Source organism: Melospiza melodia, chromosome 3, assembly GCF_035770615.1.
Source record: "Melospiza melodia melodia isolate bMelMel2 chromosome 3, bMelMel2.pri, whole genome shotgun sequence".
NCBI classification, from domain to species: domain Eukaryota; kingdom Metazoa; phylum Chordata; class Aves; order Passeriformes; family Passerellidae; genus Melospiza; species Melospiza melodia.
The window spans coordinates 41,130,397-41,151,547 of record NC_086196.1 but is presented as its reverse complement, the minus strand read 5'-3'; the positions used below and the strand labels follow the sequence as shown (position 1 = coordinate 41,151,547).

The 21,151-nt window shown below is 39.7% G+C and overlaps 1 protein-coding gene across 6 annotated transcripts in view; it reads left to right on the top strand.

Annotated features, from left to right (window-relative positions):
• ARFGEF3 (ARFGEF family member 3) overlaps positions 1 to 21,151 on the top strand; it is a 95,858-nt gene that overhangs the window by 34,548 nt on the left and 40,159 nt on the right. For 2 of the 6 annotated variants that reach the window (XM_063151456.1, XM_063151459.1), the window contains 13 exons: positions 283 to 405; positions 1,909 to 1,951; positions 2,935 to 3,013; positions 4,882 to 4,986; positions 7,688 to 8,012; positions 9,352 to 9,464; positions 10,200 to 11,110; positions 14,367 to 14,450; positions 15,607 to 15,773; positions 17,754 to 17,919; positions 19,316 to 19,423; positions 19,668 to 19,883; positions 20,136 to 20,246. In XM_063151456.1, coding sequence (XP_063007526.1) covers positions 283 to 405; positions 1,909 to 1,951; positions 2,935 to 3,013; positions 4,882 to 4,986; positions 7,688 to 8,012; positions 9,352 to 9,464; positions 10,200 to 11,110; positions 14,367 to 14,450; positions 15,607 to 15,773; positions 17,754 to 17,919; positions 19,316 to 19,423; positions 19,668 to 19,883; positions 20,136 to 20,246 — 2,551 coding nt within the window. The remainder of the gene's footprint in view (positions 1 to 282; positions 406 to 1,908; positions 1,952 to 2,934; positions 3,014 to 4,881; positions 4,987 to 7,687; positions 8,013 to 9,351; positions 9,465 to 10,199; positions 11,111 to 14,366; positions 14,451 to 15,606; positions 15,774 to 17,753; positions 17,920 to 19,315; positions 19,424 to 19,667; positions 19,884 to 20,135; positions 20,247 to 21,151) is intronic. The other 4 variants (XM_063151458.1, XM_063151461.1, XM_063151460.1 and 1 more) reach the window with 2 other exon arrangements.

The window sequence follows — 21,151 nt, the reverse complement described above, 5'->3', positions numbered from 1 at the left end:
AATCAAAGCCTCATTCAATGAGCTCTGTACGAAGTGAGACAAGTACCAAAATCACTTGGATTTGACAGGAGACTTTGCCAGTTTTGCCCTGCCATTCCTGCAGCTGTGTGACTGATGAGTTACTTGGCTTTCCAACCAAGACTGCTAAAAACTTCTAATGTGCTAAATAGTAAGGAAGGCTGACTATCTATCTGCATGTGAGAGACCTTGGTATCCTCCTAAACTGTGTTCCTGGTAAGGGGGAGTTGATCTCTTTGTGCTGCTGTCTTGTTTCCTCATCAGGTTTGCATTGAGACATATGTATCTAGCTGTCACCAGCGGAGCATTAACACCGCTGTGCGGGCAACCCTCAGCCAAATGTTGAGTGACTTGACTTTACAGTTACGACAAAGGCAAGAAAACATGGTGAGCCTTCTGGCATCAACAAATGGTTCCATGTCCATGGCTGCATACCATTTTGTTCTCATTCATCTGAATGCCTTATGGCTTTTATTTGACACTTCCTCAGTTAATCCTGTTTAAAAGTTTTTTGGGCTCTGACTATGCCTCCCTAAGAGCTCTCACATTGTCAATTTTAGTTGGCTGGTTTATTTTTTTTTTTATTTTGCATTAAATAAAAGACACTTTGTTCTAATGTCAGGCTGCCTCAGCTTTTTCCATTCTTTTATATTGTTTTCTTGTTTTTCTAAGGTGCATTTAAATCCTTCTGCCAAAACTTTTTGCATGACAAATATTTACATAGTAAAAAAACAGATTCTCAGCTAAGGAAAGTGTAATTGCGATTTTTCTTCTACTTTTTTTAATAGAAGATATTTTAACTTATGAATTTTTTTTCTTTGTTATAAAAAAATTTAATTTTATTTATTTCATTATTAAAACCCATGAGAGCTGTTTGAATGACATCCCAGCACATTTTCAACTGTAGATGTTCTGGGTACATGTGGAATTACACTGACGTCTTACATTGTTTGTACTGTTTTGTATAATACCATATTGTTAAAGAAGTATTATTTGTAAAAGTCAGTTTCTATTTATTAGGAAAATTTAAGGACTCTAGTTGTACAGATTGATTTCCTTATATCTGTTTTGGGTTAAGATGATCACTTCTATTTTGGATTAATAGACTAGATTGTTTTTATCCTGCTGAGCAACTGCAAAAATAATAATTCAGTTTAAGTAAAGTTGTCTTCTGTTGGTGCTAAGTAGGTTCATTTTACTAGCCAAAGCATTTACCAAAAAACCCCCAAACAAACAGAAACATTTTGGGTCTGCAAATTCAATTTTGTTAGATCTTTTCTTAGCTGAGGAGTATATAAAAGCATATGAAAAGTGTATTTAGCTCCTGACATTTTGTTATTGATGCTTGAGAGAATTTGGCTTGACCCTGTTGTGCACGATAGGAAGAATCCTATACCACAGCTGAACCAAGTGATGTATGAGGTCATTTCCGTTTCCTGACTGCCATTAATTTTGTTGGTATTGTAACATTAACACTGTCAGTGTTCTAAACTCTCTAATACTCAATTGATTTTGGTTTCTAAGTAGTTTGTGAAGTCTAAACTTTGCTTTTCTCTCAGTTACTTTCAATGCAATTTATATGCCTAATTATTACTGAGTTGTTCTAAGTGTAGGAAATCCCTTAAGGACTTACAAAACTTTGACCTAAATGAGATGCAATTTCCTTTAATGTAAATGATTGTTAAAACAGATCTTAAGGAATTTTTAAAAATATTTTGCAAAAAGTTCCATTAAAAACCCTAGCAAAAGACCCCAAACAGATAGAGGACAGTTTAAGAATTGAATTTAAGAAAGAATTGAATTTAAGAAACTTCTGCTGTTAAAGTATTGCTTCTATAATGTTCCTTTGTCCCTGGTACCAATTACATCACCTTTGTCTTTCCTCAACAGATAGTTGAAAACCCTGACAACTTGCAGAAATTCAAGAGTCAAGGTATTTGTAAAACTTTTTTAGTGACTCCTTCCAATCCAGCTTTTTTATTCCTAACTTTCTTTTTATGACCACAGTGCTGTTTGATATCATGGGAGTTGCACCCTCAGGATTTTGTAACTTCTATATAGTTTGGTGCTTTCTTGGTTACCTGTGATAAGAACTGAGATAGCCCTCTCAGCTCCTGATATTTCCAGTTGTGTCTTCATTTGGACCATGGTAACAGCATTGCACTCAACATAGTAATATATTATTGTTTTAAGGTGCTAACAGGTGTAATTAAGGAGTTTCAGTGGTCTGAAAAAAGTTTCAGTGAGTGCCTTTACTTCCTGAAATGAAATAGATTTGCAGAGTAGAATGTGGAATCTGAAAACAATGATTACTCTATTTCAGGCCAAAGACATTGTTTATTTAATGACTACTTGCCAGGTGATTATTTTACAAGAGAATGTTTTTTTATCCCCTTTGTGGCTTAACTTCCAACATCTTCTAGTAGGAAAAATAGTCTCTGGTTTTGACTTTCACTCAGGATTTTGGTAGAACTTGTGTGAATGGAGGCTAAAATCTTTGAAGAGCACAAGCATTCTTTGATAAGATCAGAAGTTGGTCAGACATCAGAAAACGTTTAAGAGAGAGAAACTGCAGGGAGAGATACTGCAGAAATTGGCTGCCATGTAGAAAATTGGGGCCAGACTTTTTTATTATTTAATTATATACTTATTTTATTATCTGAATTTAATTTCAGCTAACCTTCTGTAAATGCATGTAAGCAATTAGTGCTCTCTCCGGGTTTCATACTGCTGCTTTTGCATGTTGTGGTGATCACTTTCCTATCTAGCACTTTTCCTACTGCATCTTATCTATGAATTTGGGTAGCCCTGCTCCTTGTTTAGAAGCTCTGACCAGCTCTGAGAACCCATGCAGTTAATTGATGTTGTTATCCAGCTGTTCATATGTAATGCCTCTGATATTTGTCCTTTTTGGAGGTACTTCAACTGAGTCTCTTTGTGATGATGTTGTATCTGTCCTCACTGTACTCTGTGAGAAGCTCCAGGCTGTCATAAAGTGAGTTATTTAAGTTTATAATTTTAATTTATTACCTGGAGGTTGAGAGTTTCACTGATGCATGTGATTGTGCTGTTGAAGTTCTGGAATTATGAAGCAGAGCTGTGCTTGAATGAGGTGTTTGCTAGAGAAAGTATTATTCATGATGCATTAATTTAATCCTTGCTTGAAATGAGGAGCTAATTTGCCTTCTTCGTGCATTGTTCAGCTTTACAGAGCTTCCAGTAAATCTAATCTGTAGGTAACTTCCATACAGCAGCAAAATACTAATACAAAATACTAATAATCTAAGTTTTCTTTTCTGGCTGGAAGAACCATCATAGAGAGAATAACAATTACAAGAGCCATGGAGAGACCTAACAGATATTATATTCAGAATTAATAAATAAGTCCTTCTTAGACAGGCTTTATCCAATTGCAGTAATTTGTGTTATCAAAGAATTCCTCCAATTTAGGAATATCATACACTCTACCTACTTGAAAATGTATGATCTTAACTTCTAAAATGTGGTTGGTATGGACAGGAAGTGTGTTATATGCTGTGCAATTTTCAGAAACTACTAGAGGCAAAGATAGCACAGGCATCTATGTGCAGTTCTTTTGCAGACTTTCTTCCCATAAGTTTCTCTAGTAACAGCAGGATTACAGAGGAATGCCTTACTTAGCATTATTTAATCAGTGTCAGCATCTGGGAAAATAAAATCAAGAGTGCAGAGATGCCCTGTGCATTCCCATGCAAGTGTCAACTCTAAGGAGATGATCATCTGCATGAAGACACATTGTAAGAAAAGCTGTTGGGAAAGAAGGCATCTGTACCTGGAATGCATGTATCTTTCCAGATAGGTGTAGGCTGTTGTGGGGAAAAATCTATCACCTTTAAAATATATAAGAGGCCAGCAGTTTTCAACCCTTCATACCACAGAGTTAAAAATCCAGCTTTGAGCCTCAGGATTCAGGGTTTTCTCTATGGCATGTGAAACAGATATTGTTGTACTTGGATACAAATTCATGTATGTGAACAAAAGGAACTCAGGCAGTGACAGAAAAACAGATCTTTCTCACTCCTTAATTTCGATTGAGATAAATCCATTCTTTACAGCTTTCTTGATGTACAGTCACATATCAGAAAGTGCATTTCTCCAGCTCTCATCTCTGACCAAAAGAGAGTTATTAAATCCTGGTTTTCTTAGGAGTGAAAACCATATTGTGGGTACACTTGCCATGGAGTGCTCCTTTCGTAAGGCGACCTCAGCCTTGCTTGTCTCCTGGATCCCACAGCTGATGTTAAGAGTAGGGGCAGGCACAGTGCATGTTACAAGTGTATCAGTTCCAGGTGTCCACAGGTTCTTTAATATTCCTTCTCATGAAGCTTTCTTTGAGTTTATGGTTCTGACAGAGTTACTGGTAAGGCCCTGAAAGGTAGCCATGTTACTGTGTGGCTTTCTGCTTGGAGACATTAACCATTTGTGGTTAATGACCACTTTTGACCATTGTAGCTGTCACCAAGAAAAAAAAATAACCAGAAGAGAGTAGCCTAAACATGCTTCAGATTTCCTAAAGAAACTATCCAATAGTCCAAAAATGTTCTGTTTTCTCCTTTTCCTCTGTTTAAGGTTCCTTCTCAAGATTTTAGATTGAATTTGAGTAATTATTTGGGTTTTATTCTTCCTATTTTTCACCTTTTTTTTAATGCAGTAGATCACTGCATGCAATCAGTGCAAAATAAGTGGGATGATGCAGGTGATCACACCATTGTAAATTGACAGAAAGAAGCAAATGGTATAATTTTCAAGTGAACTAATGTGGTTATTTTAGAAAATTAAATAGTCTGTTTTAATATGATGTGAATGGCATCTTTTCTTTGCCAGTGACAATCGTCAACTTCAGCTTCTTTACTTGGAGTGTATCCTCTCCATGCTGAACAGCTCCTCCCCCTGCATGCGCCAGCACAAAGGATTCACTGATCTAATATGGTGAGTACATCTGAAGACTAATGCAAATACTCAGTTTGTAAATGTAAAAGGACCTGTTCCCCCCAGCCTTGCAAAAAAACCTGTAAAAAGTCTCCAGGTGTGGGCAGAGCTTGCTGTTAGCCTACTATCAGTTCTTTCTGTGCCTCATATAAAATTGGTTAGGACTTCCTGCTCAGCTGCCACATTAAATCCTGGTAGTGAATTATCACTGTAATGAGGTCTAATGGATTTAGCCAGAACAGAAAACCTCTTATGCTTTCTGCAATAGTTTGGATTTGTGTGTGGCATTGAACACAGAGATGCTCTGCTTGTTGTAGGAGGGTACTGTTGAGATTCTTAATGTTCTGATACAATAATAAGCAAAGAAGAAAGAAGATAAGCAAAATTAATGTCAGATGTGTGCTGGTGACCAGAAATGCTTATTATGACCTGCATTGTTGTGTAAAGTTTGAGGCCGAATAGTCTTAATGTTGATTCTATTTCATCAAGAATTTCTCCTTTTTAATCCACTTCACCAGGAAGGCTTGATATCTTTGGTGTTCATATTTATATCTAAATTGATACATCACATCAAAGCACCTGAAATAATCCTGCTTTCCTTGTGATTGAAATAGTGGGGTTTTTATAGCCTGTGGATAATTGAGTCATATTAATAAATCAAGAATGTAACTAATACACAGTTCCTTGCAGTCTGTGCCACCTGACCTTGTCAGGTGATTGTATTAAGGAATGATATATGTGACTGTTAATGACAAATGTGGTTTTTGTGTTTTTACCCTGTAATTTTTGAAACTGAAGTGATTGACTTGGGCCCAATTCTAAAGGTGGAACATGTAGAGGCACCCATAACTCCCCTGCTGTCCCAGGAACATCAGTGGCTGCCTAACTGGGGGCTGTTCAGACTGGTAACACTTGGCAGTGTGGCACAAGGACCCAGTGCTGAGGCCTCTTGGAGGTCTAACATAAGAGCCGAACTCTCTGTCCCATGGCAGATTCACTTCAGAAGTTTCTGCCTTTGAATTTCACCCAGCCCTTTTTTTTTGCTCATGTGACAGACTGTGGGGCCATCCTGTGAGCAAGGTCACTGAAATTATCTCAGTTAAAAACTTCCTGTTTTATTTTCAATTTACATCCTTTTGGTGATCCAGTTTATGCTGGAAATCTGCAGGTGTTTGTGTCTGTAGCTGTGTACCAGGAGGGCAAGCCATCAGGGGTGTGACTTAACCTGCACTGCTGCCAAGGAATGAACATGCATGCTTCAGCTACCTGCTTAAATGGGGGAAAAAACCCTAAAGCACTAGGTAGATATGAAACAGTTTAAACTGCAAACATAATTTTGAATATTTTGTATGGGCTAATACATTACCTGTCTGGTGAGGTTGTGATGCAAACTGGTAGCTGTCCCTATTCTTTAAGGAGCTGTTGCCTACATGCACACAGCTTTCACTCTGACAGACACTTTTTAATCAGTTCCCAAAGAAGATAAAGAAGGGAGCAGATAGGGAAGATTTAGCTCTGTGTGTTGACAGTGTTCTCCATAGTTTGATACAGAAACACTTTGACAGGATTAAGATATGTGGGGAATATATTGTTGTTGCAACCTGTGATTATGCCTGCTTTGAGACAGGCATATTTCTTAAGCAGTAAATTGTTATGTTTTGAAATGTACTTGATTGGAGAAATAAATGGAATAAACAGATTTAAAGTAATTATCTGATCTCCTATTAAAAGCTGGTTTTCTTTCCATGACTTGGGAAGCTGAGCTGTTTCAGATATCTTGTTAAGAGAAGCAATGAAAATTCTAGACTGCATAAAACCTTGAGAAAATAAAATGTAGTTACCTATGAGGACATGTTTTATGAATTGTTACTTGAAATTGGGTGCTTGCTCTAGGTACTTGCTTGAACCTCTGAGACGTGGGTGAAAACCAGATTAGGACTCATTCTCATGCAGCACTTGACTTCTTAAATTAAGGTCTTGCAGACTGAAGTAAAATGTCAAGTGTGTGAGTGCAAAGCTGAAATAGCAGCTAATGGAGCAAAGTGCTGAGCTGGCTTTGGTTCCACAGAGGAGTGATCTGCTGGTGTTGAATCACTTAACATGAGTGTAAGACAGTTGAAGGAAGGATGGGTATTTACTGTATAGTAGCATATGTGCAGTACAGTGCACACTGTGAGTTATTGTACAGGGCTTTCATTGTGTTCTCAAAAGACAGCCAAACAGATGCTCACAACTAAGGGTGCTTACTAAAATAATGCATGTGCAGTTCAGCGATGGAATATTCAGCCTTCTAGTTAACATAGATTAGTTCTTGTTTAGTCAGGCTTTTTTAAAGCTCCCAAGGTGAATTGAAAAAGAGACACTGAGCAGTGAAAGTCTAGATTTTCTACTTTGTGATGGGCTGCAGCTGGTGAAAAAGGCAGGCATGCTATCCTGCAAAGGGACAGCACTGTGCAACAACATGAACTTGCAAAATCACTACTATGTTTCTACAGCACACAGAGATCTTTCCATATGGACTAGCATGCTGATGATTGAGAGATGAAAAAAGCCTGGCATAATTTGTTTTTCTATCTAACCACTGCTGTTTGACTGATCATTAAAACAAGAGTATGTATCTCATTTAACCATGGGCTATTTTCAATCTGTTCTTGTAAGAGTATTTTTTCCAGTTACCATCTGGTGCTTTTCTCTTTCTCAGGAAGCAACTGTGTCCAGCCCTAATAGTAATCCTGGGAAATCCAATCCATGATAAAACGATCACCTCTGCCCACAGCAGCATCTGCCTTGAGGCTGATTCCCCTTCCTCAGGGATCTCTGATCATGGCCGGGGTTCAGGTTGCTCTTCCACGGCCCCTGCCCTTAGTGGGCCCGTTGCACGGACCATATATTACATTGCAGCAGAACTGGTTCGACTGGTGGGGTCAGTGGAATCCATGAAGCCTGTGCTACAGTCTCTGTATCACCGCATGTTGCTTTACCCACCACCTCAACATCGAGTAGAAGCCATCAAAATTATGAAAGAGGTAGGACAATCACATGTGCAAATCCAGGCATGTAAAACAAAGTGTTTATTTAACAGTAAGTTTTGCTGACATGTGCACACCAATGCATTTCAAACCTTCCCACCTAGGGATGTTGAACTTGTCCTTTCTGAGCACAGCTGGTACAGCAGCACCACTCTAACAGATAGTTTGATGCAGTTGTAATAGCTGTATGTCTCCATAGTACAAGCTACTGTGGCACTCCATCAGTGCTCGTGCTGTGGTGCTGCATGGAGCACATACTATCACTGAGTCACAACTGCTCTTTTGGGTGAGATAGAGCATAACGATCCGGTTTGCAACTTCTTTGGCATCTTTCCCCAGACACATCCTCACAGTCTGGTTTCCAGGCATGAAGGTGAATATATGCTTTGATTACATGCCCGGTTTTTGAAATCCGGTTTCTTGGAGCTTTTTTGAATAGATACAAAAAAGCTGCCAGCGGCACAAGAAGCCATTTCAAGACCAGTCCATTCTGGCCTTTTGCCCAGTGTCTCTGAAAGCACTAGAAGTGGAACACTGGGAGACTTGTTTCAGCACTAGCTGAAATTATGGACTTTTCTATTCCACGTGGGCACCTTTCTTCTCATGCTGTGGAAAACAAAGAAATTTATGTAATTTGTAGAAATAGTGCTATCTCCTAGAGAATTTTTCATCTAGCTTGTGCATACCTAGGCTGTTCTATTTCTGAAGAATCTTAACCCACACAGCCACCCACTAGGTTCCTGTCTAAACTGGGAGTCATCCTGTCACTGTCTTTCTCTAATTTTAAACAATAGCAAGATGATAACTGAAGTTTTAGGAAAAGCTAAGCCTAATGTTGTTTTGTGCAGGACATACCTGTTGCTTCTTTGGGCTTATTAATACATGCTTGTTTGTATTTCCTGGTGGGCATTAACAAGGTGCCACCTAGCAGGTTGAGTCTGAAGGAATCACTTTGCCTATCTTCGCATGACTCCATAACTGTGTAACTAGGTGGCTGAGGAGAGAGGTTTCCTTTGGTATAAACTATAATAAAAAATACTTATGTAGGCATAAAAATTGTCTTGTGTGCAGTATCAGGTGAAAAAATCAGCTAAAAATGTAAAGCACTGGAGAACATTCTAAATGTGATTCTTGCTGAATATTCTGCTTTACTTGCTTTTCTGTGTCTAAAAAGAGGAAAGGTAGCTTTAATAAGTAGAGCACCACTGTGCTGTTTTCATTTGCTGTGAGATATTACAGCAGTGCTACCTTAGACTTGATAGAATTATGACTTATTTATTGTATTTAAATAATGCTTAGATAATCTTCTACTTACTTCTCTTTCCTTTCCTTTCAGATACTTGGCAGTCCTCGGCAGCTTTGTGATTTGGCAGGGCCCTGCTCTTCTGAGTCAGAATCCAAGAAGAGGTCTATTTCTAAAAGAAAGTCCCATCTGGATCTTCTCAAGCTGTACGCTTTGTTTCCTCCTTTAGCCTCTTCTGTCTTAAACTCTTGCACACAGAGCACTTAAGCAGTTCAAGAGCATACCCAGTATAAACCAGGGTATCTGCCTGGTTAAATAAGCTCTGAGAATGCAAAAGGTGTAAAAGCTCTTGCTTGGTTTGTCATCAGTCTGGACCTGTTTTTAAAGACATAGATAACTACCTTGTTGAGTGTGCCAAAATTCCCAGATATGTTGGTTTACAGCTGAAAATTTTTGAGTATGTGCCCTTAAACTTGCAGTAAAAGAAATGTGTGTTTTTTTAGAGATATATTTTAAAGATGAAGTCAGAGGAGGTCATAGGAAATTTAAACATCGTCACATTGAGCAGGAAGGGTTCTCAGTTCTTATAAAGATCATATCTTGTACATAAGATCATTTTCAGGATACAGATGGCCTTTAAATTTAGTTCAGCTGGGTGTTGAGATTTTTTTTAGTTAAAGTGCTTGTCTGTAGGAGAGAACATGCTGTGCATGGTGGTATGAGTGCTTTACCTTGTTGGCACTCCCTTTACAGAATGACCATGTTTGCATGGGAGACTTAATAGTTTGTTCTTACCCTAATTGTCTTTCTCAGGAATAACCTTAAAGGATAAGTTCACTTCTTTTTTGTTCCTGGTTATGGACAGATGGTGTTGAATGACAGTGACATGCTCACCATGCATGTTGCATTCATCACTTAAATAATCTCTGTGTTGATTGTAGTATCATGGATGGGATGACGGAAGCGTGCATCAAAGGCGGTATTGAAGCGTGCTATGCTTCAGTGTCCTGCGTCTTTGCCCTGCTTGGAGCATTGGATGAGCTGAGCCAAGGGAGGGGTCTTAGTGAAGAGCAGATCCAGCTGCTGCTCCAGCGCTTGGAAGAATTGAAGGATGGGACCGAGACAAGCAGGGACTCCATGGAGATCAATGATGCTGACTTCAGGTGGCAGAGACGCATCCTGTCCTCAGAGAACCCTGCCTGGGAATCAGGAAATGAGAAGAGTCCTGATATCAGCATTAGCGTTACCACAGACACTGGTCAGACTACTTTGGAAGGGGATATGGGACAAACAACTCCAGAGGATAATCCAGAAAATCCAAAAAACTCCCTGCCATCTCCAGCTGGACATGAAAGCAAAGAGATTCATTATAGAGAACCAGAGTCAGAAACCATTGACCAGCCAGATGTTGTTCAAAGAAGCCACACCATAGTCTATCCAGATATAACTAACTTTTTATCAGTTGATTGCAAGACCCGGTCCTATGGATCCAGATACAGTGAAAGTAACTTCAGTGTAGATGACCAGGACCTTTCTAGGACTGAGTTTGATTCGTGTGACCAGTATTCCATGGCAGCAGAAAAGGATTCGGGCAGGTCTGATGTCTCAGACATAGGCTCTGACAATTGTTCCCTGGCTGATGAGGAGCAGACCCCACGGGATTGCCCGGGTCACAGGTCCTTACGCACTGCTGCTCTCTCTCTGAAGCTGCTGAAGAGCCAAGAAGCAGACCAGCACAGTGCACGGCTCTTCATCCAGTCACTTGAAGCACTTCTTCCTAGGCTTATAGCTCTTCCCGGCATAGAAGAAGTGGATGGAGCACTGCAGAGCTTCTCTTCAACATTCTGCTCAGGTTTGCAAGCAAATATTTACTGTCTAACCAGCATGCACACTCTGACCGCACTGTACACAGATTCCCTTGTAGGATTTCATCTTCAGAGAACATACCCAGAATGAGGAGGTTTGGGCTTTACACCATACATTCCTTCACAGGAACATACTTCATTGAAGGCAAAGCAAATTTAGTATGCAGGCAGTGATCCAAAGGGAGGTAAATCCATTGACTCTTAACAGGCTCTGGATTATGTCCTGAATCAATAAAGAAATGGAGTTTGTTGTAGCAAGATACCTCTTTGGAGGTTTGTGAAGCTCTGTTGAGAAGCTTTGCGCATGGTGTCACTAAAGAGAGGTCGGGGTTGCACCTTAGCGTGAGAGAGGTATGGGACATCCCATCACTGTTTGCAATGACATATAAGTAGCTTGGTACATCACTGCACTGTTATTATTAATAATGCCAGCCTCACAAAGAGGGTAGTAACAATTCTGCAGCAGTAAGCTCTAGAAAGGATAGAGAAAGAGGGGAATTTGTCTTCACTCTTTTGTTTTTCATAATGTTGCTGTCTAATATGACAGGAAGTGCAAAGCTCAAAGCCCAGACCTAGACAAAAATTAAGATCTGCCTATCTTCTGTTCTTTAATGATTAGAACAGTTGGGATCTCGACCTGTCAAACAAACAAAAAAAGTCATGCAAAGTCTAGTTTGTCCTGTTGATAGCATATTTAAAATGTGTGTAAATATATATTTTTAGAAGGATTTTGCTTTCCTGACAGTGGCCAAAATGAAAATGTTTGCTAAAATATATGTCTATTTATTTAACTTACTTTACTGCATTTGCCTTTCCTATTGCTCGTCTCCTAATCATTGCTTCATTCATTTATGCTCTCTCACACACATTAAACTCATGTAGAGTCAGAAGGGAGGATTCTTCCCATCATCGTACAGCATAATTTAGATATGAAGCTGGGTGAATAAGATGATATTCTTGATATCCTGTTTAAATGCTACCCAAGTAAACCTTAACTCAGGAAGATCATAAATGGTATTCTTAAGAAACATTGGCTATTTTATATCACAGAAAGGAAATACCTTAAAAGGGGCACTAATGTGCACTACTTTCCTAATTGAGGGGTTCAAGAGCACCCTTTCTGTCACAGGTATTTCTTTTTTCCTGGAAAATAGTAATCTTGAGGTTATGATGAAAGACCAGTGCTAGACCTCTAGTTCATATTTTGTGCACCTGTTTCCTTGTGCATGAATGAGTATGCCACTTCTTTTCCCTTTTGTCTGTAAAGTCTTTATAGAGTGCTTTTAAAGCTTTAGAAGATGTGGACCTAGGAGAATTCTAGATTTTAAGGCTAAGCATAGCTTTTCTTGGCATTCAGTATGAGTAATACAGTGAGAAAAGTGGAAGAATATAACTCAATTTTTGCATTAAATCCATTGTTTGTGGTTTGTATATCTTAAAAAAGATACCTAGTCTTGGACTTAGATTATTGAGAGAGACCATTCACTTTTCTAATAAAGCCACCGTGTGGCTAAATCTGTACTTTAAAAATGTACACCACGTTTCCAGATGGATTTTGTGAAGTACTTGTAAAAGACACCATTCAGTAAGGAATCGTGGAAGAATGGAGTTGCAAGTCACTCTATTAAGACAGCCTGGAAGAGGTATCCTGGAGTTTTCATGAAGTTGTGGCTGTTGCAGGGTTGTACTTTTATGCTTTCATAAGATCTGGGAAATTCCTGTTTCAGTTGGACACCTGGAATGAGACTCATTCCAGCTGAAACAGTCCCTTAACTTGGACCTCAGATCTTAAGCAAATGTCTATCAGTCCTCCCGAGGTGAGAACTTGTGCTCCTGTGTAGGTGAGAGAGCCATGAGTTTGAAAACCTGTAGAGAGAGAGACTTAGGAAATTTGAATCAAATGTCAGGGGGTGAGAAATCCCCTGGAGAGCTTCTGAGACACCAGTTTGATCTGCCTCTCTGAACAATGTGTAGGCCATTACTTTAGGAGTCCTTGATTAGCACCAGCTGGTCAAGGCACTGATTAGATGATGAAGCTAGAGGGATTGATCCCATTCAAGATATACAACATTTATTCGTGTAGAATTCTTGAAAAATACATGGAGAAATTTGAGAGTTGGTTAAGATTTGAGTTGTGAAAAGACATAGATGCAATTCTGAGACCAGTCAGTACAGAAGCAGTATTTTTGTGTTTCTGGGAGACCTTATTTAACTGCTTTGTTTCATTTCTCAGTTTTTCTTAAACTTTGGAAGAATAATACAATTCAGTATTTTTTCCTTCAAGCCAGGTCCTTATATAGATAGCATTTCAAAATTAGCATGTTTTCATAGGATTGAAAGGCAATGAATGGAGGTAGGAATTTAAGGCACTGATGAGATAAGCATGAAAAAGATGTAGTCAGCTAAACAGAGTTGTAGTGAAATTAAAATTTGCAATTAAGTTGGTTAACTCTAAACTTAGGAGTAAGTTAGTTTTGATTCCATACTTTTTAGAGAGAAGGTTTTTATGCTGGTAGGTATAATCTTATCTTCTGTTTCTGTGATCTCAGCATCTCACAAATGCAGTTGTTTGTTTTCCCATATTTTAGAGGAAGTTAAGGAACATATTTTTCCCCAACACTTTTTAGTGCTCAAATACATACCCTCAGCAGATTATTGACTTTTCTGTGCACTTCTACACCTTCCTTTTTAATTGTAATCTTGTATAGGAGGTTGCACATTTTTTTAAACATTTTGATGCAAAATAAAGTAGGCTTTTTTGTTTGGTTGGGATTTTTTGTTGTTGGGGTTTTTTGGTTTTTTGGTTTTTTGGTTTTTTTTTTACTTTTACATACGCCTCTGCCTTGAGGTTTTTATTACTCTAGCAGATTCTAGTCCCCTAGGTACATATTTAAGAGAGATAAGACAAAAAGCCAGTGGGAGATGAGATATCTACATCAATATCATGATCCTCCATCTGACAGAGTGTTAAGATGCATCTTTGTTTTCAGTGATGAAGAAATCACTAGAACTACTGGCAGGGTACTTTCAAGGACATGATTGCAGTTTTGGTACTAGGTAAAGTTGACATTCTGTTGACATTCACCATGAGAAATCTACCCCAAGCAATGCCAGCCTGTGTGGGTGTGGTTTGTGGCCAGCCCTATCACCCTTCTTCCACAAAGGTTGCTCCCTTGAACAGATATTCATTTTTTAGACCCTCCCTGGAACAGTTACTCTCTTTCTAAATCCACCCTCAAACAGTTACTCACCTTATCCACGCCCCCAAAGTGACGACAGTGGAAAGTCCGAGAAGGCAGCAGCACAGAGCTTTCAAACCCTCACGAGGCAAGAAAAACATTTGCTTCTTTTCTGTGTGTGGATTTTTTTTTTTTTTACTGTTAATGGTTTGTTGTATTTTGTCTAAGAAGAGGTATGAGCTTTATGGTGGGAGGAATATATTCACAGTAAACCACTGCAGCCGTTCGCAAATGACGCAGCTTTGCTTCATCATGTAACTAACCTTGGAAGCTGGTTTTTGTTCCATTTCAAACATTCCTGTAGGGTAAAGCTGACTTCTTAATATTCCCTAATTGACATTATATGAATGGATTTCACAGTTGATGTGAAAACCATGAAATACTGTGAGTTATGTGGGTGGATCTGGTATTTCTGGTTTTTTCATGGTTCAGACTACAGATCATGGGGATTCAATTAGGTGTTGCTCATACTTGATTGTTATTTTTCTACCAGTAGGTCAGTGATTTGACATCCATGGGAAGAAGGGATTGTGCCATTGAGCATGGTTGTAGGCTTCATACAAATAGTGTTTTCAGGACTAGTGAGTCTTTTCTGGTGGTTTCTGGGTCTGACAGAAGTGCAAGTGCTCAGCCATTTAGAAAGTAGGCCTTGTATGAAATAAATAGGGCTTGGAGTTGTAACTAGTTCCAGCCAGCTTGGCCCCAGATATTTGTCCACATACCTGTAGGCCATGGAGAGAATGATGATTACAGACTGATCTTGTAAGGTGTGGAGCACTCCAGTACCCATCCAGCAAATTATTTTACTAGAATGGGTTTACTGAGGGGCTAAAAGGGCTGTTAATCTCATTAGCACCATTTGGTGCAGTGTATTTTCATTTAAGTACAGAGGCTTTGGGTCTGCTTCTTTCCACCTCACTTTTCCAGTTAGCATTGCAGATGTATCCTGCCCTTTGCTTTTTACATGACAGTCATCCCAGTAAATGCTGGTGCTCCTTGCTTATTTCAAATTTAGCACGTTGTTTTGCTGGACTGTGACTGGAGTGTTCAGTTTGTCTTGCATTCTAGATGAACTACTTATTTTTCTATTCCCTACTCTAGTATGTTTAGTAGAGCAATTTCTACTGATGGTTCATTAACTATTCTAGCAATCTGTTGCTGCCAAAATGCTAGGGATAGTTTCTGATATTTTTTCCAGGAAAAATCTGTGTACAATATGAGAGCTCACATGGTGTTTTTGTTAGGTATGATGCACTCACCAGGATTTGAGGGAAACCTAAATTTCAACTTCCAGACTCTGATGAATGCAGACAGTCTCTACGTGGTATCACATTACACTTTGCTGCTCAACCTAAAATTGGCAAACTCAGATTACTACAGGAAGAAGCCTGCCCAAGCCCCCGTGTTGCTGGTGAGTTGGGGAATATGGGATCATTGTTTTTAAAAAATGAAAATTTATTTTGCTTCCTTTCCCATAAACCAGCCCACACATAAAACCTTCAGGCTGCTTGCTAAGTGGAGAAATAGTAATTGCAAATGAAGCTTTCTCCAAGCTGCTTATGAATCTTGCATGATAAGTGTCGTGCATCTGAATTACTCTGTGATTTGGTGGGAAGGAATGCTGCTTACTGATTGTCATTAAGGTCGCTGTCATTTTGATGGTTAAGCTATTTTCAGAATAGATTAGCATCATGTGATATGGCAAGTATTGTCTCTTGACAATGTGCATGAACATATGTTTATCTTGCAACTGGTTTTTTTTGCCGAATACTTAATTTGAATTTCTGTAGATGAAGACATGAGAAGTTAAAGTAAAAAATAAGTAGGTCTTAGTAATGTGAAATTACAATTTTTGTTACACCTGGAATTCCTGCACTTCTTGCTTCCTCCTAGCTTTGAAAACATGGATCCATGTTTTTCAACATAGTTGCCCAAGAGACATTTTTTCAGTTTTCTGACAAACCAAAAAAAAATTAGTTTATATATGAAATATATGTAAAAAATAAAAAAGGTGTCAAAATGTATAATTATTGCTGAACTTCCAGTGTATGGGAATTTATAATCTATATAAATCTCTAAACCAAATGGAGTTTAACATCATCCTTAGTTCTGGTGTGTTCTGCAGCAGATCAGGTGCAGATCTGTGATTCATGACATTCTCTAGAGGATTCAGTGTACACAACAGGCCAGAGCATGACCAAAGTATTCTTAGAGATCATTCTGACAAGTAATTGGAGACCAGTTCATCTGTGATGACTGTTCAATGCAGGAAGGCCCAGTTGTTGGGCAGGCCTCATTAGGTGCTACAACTTCTTTTAATTGGACTTGAGATCCTACTCCCACCTCGTGGAAATAGTGAGAGATCAGCATGTCCCATTGTCACTGTGCAAAAACTGTCATTCTGATTTGCATCTTGCATTAACTGCAGTAGGAGAGGGGAGAGCTGCTGATGTTCATGTCAGAGACAGACACAGAAGGATCTGGACAGGCTGGGCTGATGGGGCTTGGCGACTTGTATGAGAGTCAATGAGGTAAAGTGTCAGATCCTTCCCTTGGGTCACAAGAACCCAGTGTGGCACTACAGGCTGGGGCAGAGTGGCTGGGAAGCTGCCTGGGGGAAAAAGACCTGGGAGTGTTTATGAGCCAACTGAACGTGAGCCAGTGTGGGCTCAGGTGACCAAGAAGGCCAGTGGCATCCTGGGCCTGTTATCAGGAATAGTGTGGCCAGCAGGACAAGGGCAGGGATTGTCCTTCTACTGGTGAGGCTGCACCTCAATTCCTGTGTTCAGTCTTGGACTCCCAGTACAAGAAGGACATTGAGGTCCTGGAGAGAGTCCAGAGAAGGGCAACAAAGCTGGTCAAGGGTCTAGAGACCACATCCTATGAGGAGTGGCTGAGGGAGCTGCCACTTTATTTAGCCTGGAGGAAAGGAGGTTCAGAGGAGAGCTTCTCATTGTCTACAACTCCCTGAAGGAGGGTGTTGTGAGGTGAGGGTAGAACTCTTCTCCCAGGTAACAAGTGACAGGACTAGAGGAAATGATCCCAAGTTGTGCCAGGGAAGGTTTAGATTAGATACCAGGAAATTTCTTTTCATGGACGGGTTTGTAAGGAAGAAGAACAAACTGCCCCTGGAAGCATTCAAAAACATGTGGATATGGCACTTCAGGGCATGGTTTAATGGTGAATGTGGTGATGGTGCTGTGCTGCCAGTTGGACTTGATGATCTTAAAGATATTTTCCAATCTTAACAATTCTAAGATTGCAGTCATCAGTTAATTATTTTATAAATTAATTTCTACTTCTGAAATCCCTTACTCAGAAGTAGATCTGGAGGCTGATGCTGTAGGGCTTACATTGTTGTCTTACATTTGGCTTTTATGGGTCTCTGCAGAAGGAGTTCATGAAGCAGGTCCAGTCCAGTGGAGTGTTGATGGTATTTTCCCAGGCATGGGTTGAAGAACTGTACCACCAGGTACTAGAAAGGAACATGCTAGGGGAAGCTGGATACTGGGGAAGCCCTGAGGAGCACAGCCTTCCACTTATCAGCATGCTGACAGGTCAGTACAATATTATGGTGGCAAGACTAACTTCCAAATGTGTCTAAAACAAGCTACAATGACAAGCTACAACACTGCTTTATTGCATTACATACAGAACAGCATGTCATCATGCAATATGTGGTGTTTGTGGATTTATCAATTGAGAAGGATCCAGACCTAGCTGTGGCAGGTATTTAAGTGCTTGATTTGGCTCATCAGAGTGGTTCTGAAGTATAGGTTTAAAAAAAATTCAAAACTGTCGCTGGGAGACAGGGAGAGTAGTTTTTTTCACTGAACCAAAACATCTCTTATTTCTGTTACCTTCAATTCTGGTAGAGTTGATACTTGTTAATGATTAGCTGTTTTCTTGATGTCACAGCAAAGCCATTTCAGTATGCCTGCAGTGAAGTACAAATATAAATAGTGGCATCTGATCCTGGAAGCCTTCCGCAGATTAGACTCCCCTTGGTTTAGGCTTGAGCTATGCCAGGGATATGCCAAATGGCACTAGAGAGAAGCTGAAAGCCTGGAGCACAAGTGCTTAGAAACAATCTTTAGTTTCATTTGAGGGGAAAAATCAAATTGTATCAGTTGAAAGACAGCAGGATGGGTATGATACTGTATTGATATAAAATTCACTGTCTGCTTTAATGTGTCTGTAATTAAAATAGTGTATGCAGTGAAAACAATGGCTTCAGCTGAGCCAATAAGTGGTGATCAAAGGCCACTGTTCTGAAAGTTTTTTGCTTGTTATATTGAGCTTAGTGTTGCTTTTAACTACTGAGCTGGTAAGAGGGAAGAAACACGTGGAAAAAATGCTACACAGATGTGGAGATGGGGCTTGTTAGAAAGGAAATCAACCTGGTGTCCCTAACATTAAATTCTGTGTGAGAAATGACACTTTAGTTGTGTTGGAGAAAGGGTTGTATTTCTTTTGTTGAGATTGAGCATACACAGATCTACTAAAAATCACATTTAGGAAATAGGATCCCAGTGCATCTTGAGGACTCAGACTGAGGTCTGAAAACATCTAAATACAGGACTTAGCAAGATTTGAAATATTATACTAAGAAATGCAGAGATTTAAGTGTGTGGTAAGTTCTGAACTGTAATACCTTGAAATCTCTACTGGAAGTTCTGTTCATTGTGTACTTGAAGAGGGGGTAGAGCAGCTTGTGAGAGTGGGACGTCTCCCCTGTTCAACAAAACATTGCTTATACTTGGCAAAGCCTAAGGTGCCACAGTTCATGTTTATACCAAGGCTTTAGAAGGCTGCCAAAAAGAGTAACAAAAAAATCACACCTGAGAAGTCAGGAATGCTAATACTTAGTGGAGCACAGAGCCAGTAAGACGTGCTTTCCTCATGCCATCTGTGTGGCAAACAGTAATCTGATGTTTTTTAATATTCTGGCAGACATTGACGGCTTGGGCAGCAGTGCAATCGGCGGCCAATTGATGGCATCTGCTTCAGCTCAATCTCCTCTTTCCCAGAACCGGAAGACAGATGATTCTGTTGTTGCAGGTACTAAGACTGTAATAAAAGTACAAGTGTGTTATCCAGCAGTGGGTTGTTATGTACCAAAAGCATATGCAGATAAATAGTGTAGAATAACATTTTAAAAAGAAAGTATATCAGTACATGGTACATATGAATTGGCAGTTCAGCCTGCAGGGGACAAATGTGACTTGGCTTTTTACCACTAATGATAAAGCTTCCGTTTTGCCATTTTCTTGTAGTAATAGTATTAATGTTTTTTCCACTTTAGGAATTGCTTTTGCCCGATACATTTTAATTGGCTGTTGGAAGAACCTGATTGATACTTTGTCCACCCCGCTGACTGGCCGCATGGCAGGCAGCTCCAAGGGGCTGGCCTTCATCTTGGGAGCAGAAGGAGCCAAAGAGCAGAACCAGAAGGAGAAGGACTCCATCTGCGTGAGCCTGGATGGACTAAGGAGGGCAGCCCGGCTGAGCTGTGCTCTAGGTAAGGCTGCATGGGGGATGTCATGGCAGATTCATAGAATGGGATGGTAAATTCCCTTGAAGGAATTTGGGAGAAGGAAATGCGGCATCCTGCTCCACTTTTGAATAGGAACATGGATGGTTGCAATACGCGTAGAGTGCCCTACAGTATAAGCATATCTAGCCAACTTTTCTTGATCCTACTTCTTGTTGAGGTTGTATGGGACTGGAGAGGAAATGTTGGCCATAGAGTAATTTTGTTCTTGCTTTACAGGAGTTGCTGCCAACTGTGCATCTGCTCTCGCCCAAATGTCTGCGGCCTCCTGTGTCCAAGAAGAGAAAGAAGAAAAAGAAATCCAAGAACCCAGTGATGCTATAGCTCAAGGTAACTACATGATTGAATTACCTACCTCATCTTACATTGCCTGTGAAGCTGCAACTGGAAAGCACTTTGCCACACATAAGTGGCATTTCCCTCTGTTGTTCTGCTGTACACCACTTGCTTGCAGGCACATAGGACGTGTGTCTTCAGTGCATGCCTAAGTTCTTAACATTATGTCCCACTAATTACGTTCTATATGGAACTTATATCAGTGGAACAATGCATAAGCCAGCAGCATTTTTCAATGTGCTTTTTAAACCTTGTGATGCTAGTGCAACCAGAGAGCATCAGAGAAACAGTTATTTGGGGATTTTTGTGTGTTGCGTGGTAATGTAAACTGAGTTTGCATCGCTCTCCCACATCGCTGTGTGGTTTATGTATCCTTGATTATCTTTTGTCGTCATCTTCAGATATTTAAAACTGTTTCTGATTCATGTTAGATTAAAATGGAATTAAAAATGGTACCTTTTTAGCATATAAAAAGTTCTGCATCTCTGTACCACCATTTCAAACCCAGTGTTTGTCTCCAGTGACTATTTGAAGAAGTACGCAAAATTTCTCTGTTTATGTCTAATTTCTAATGGCAAGAAGCCCATAACAAAAGACAGTGTTGCACAAAAGACCTTGCTTGGTACTTAAATTTGGTGTTTTGGTAGAGAAAACAAAACTGAAAAGGCCTGAGCTTAAACAAGCTTTTGACTGCTCTGCTGGACATGGCTGAAGTGAGTTGGCTAGACTATGCTGAATCAAAGAGGAGGCAGCAGCAGTGGCCAGAGGCAAACAGATCTGCTCTGTGAAAGTCTGCAAAGCTTCAAAACTTGTTTCCATTCCAATGCAGCATGAAAATGAAGCTTTTCAGGGCTTCTCAGAAAAAATAAATAGAACCAAATGGTTGTAGTTCAAATAAA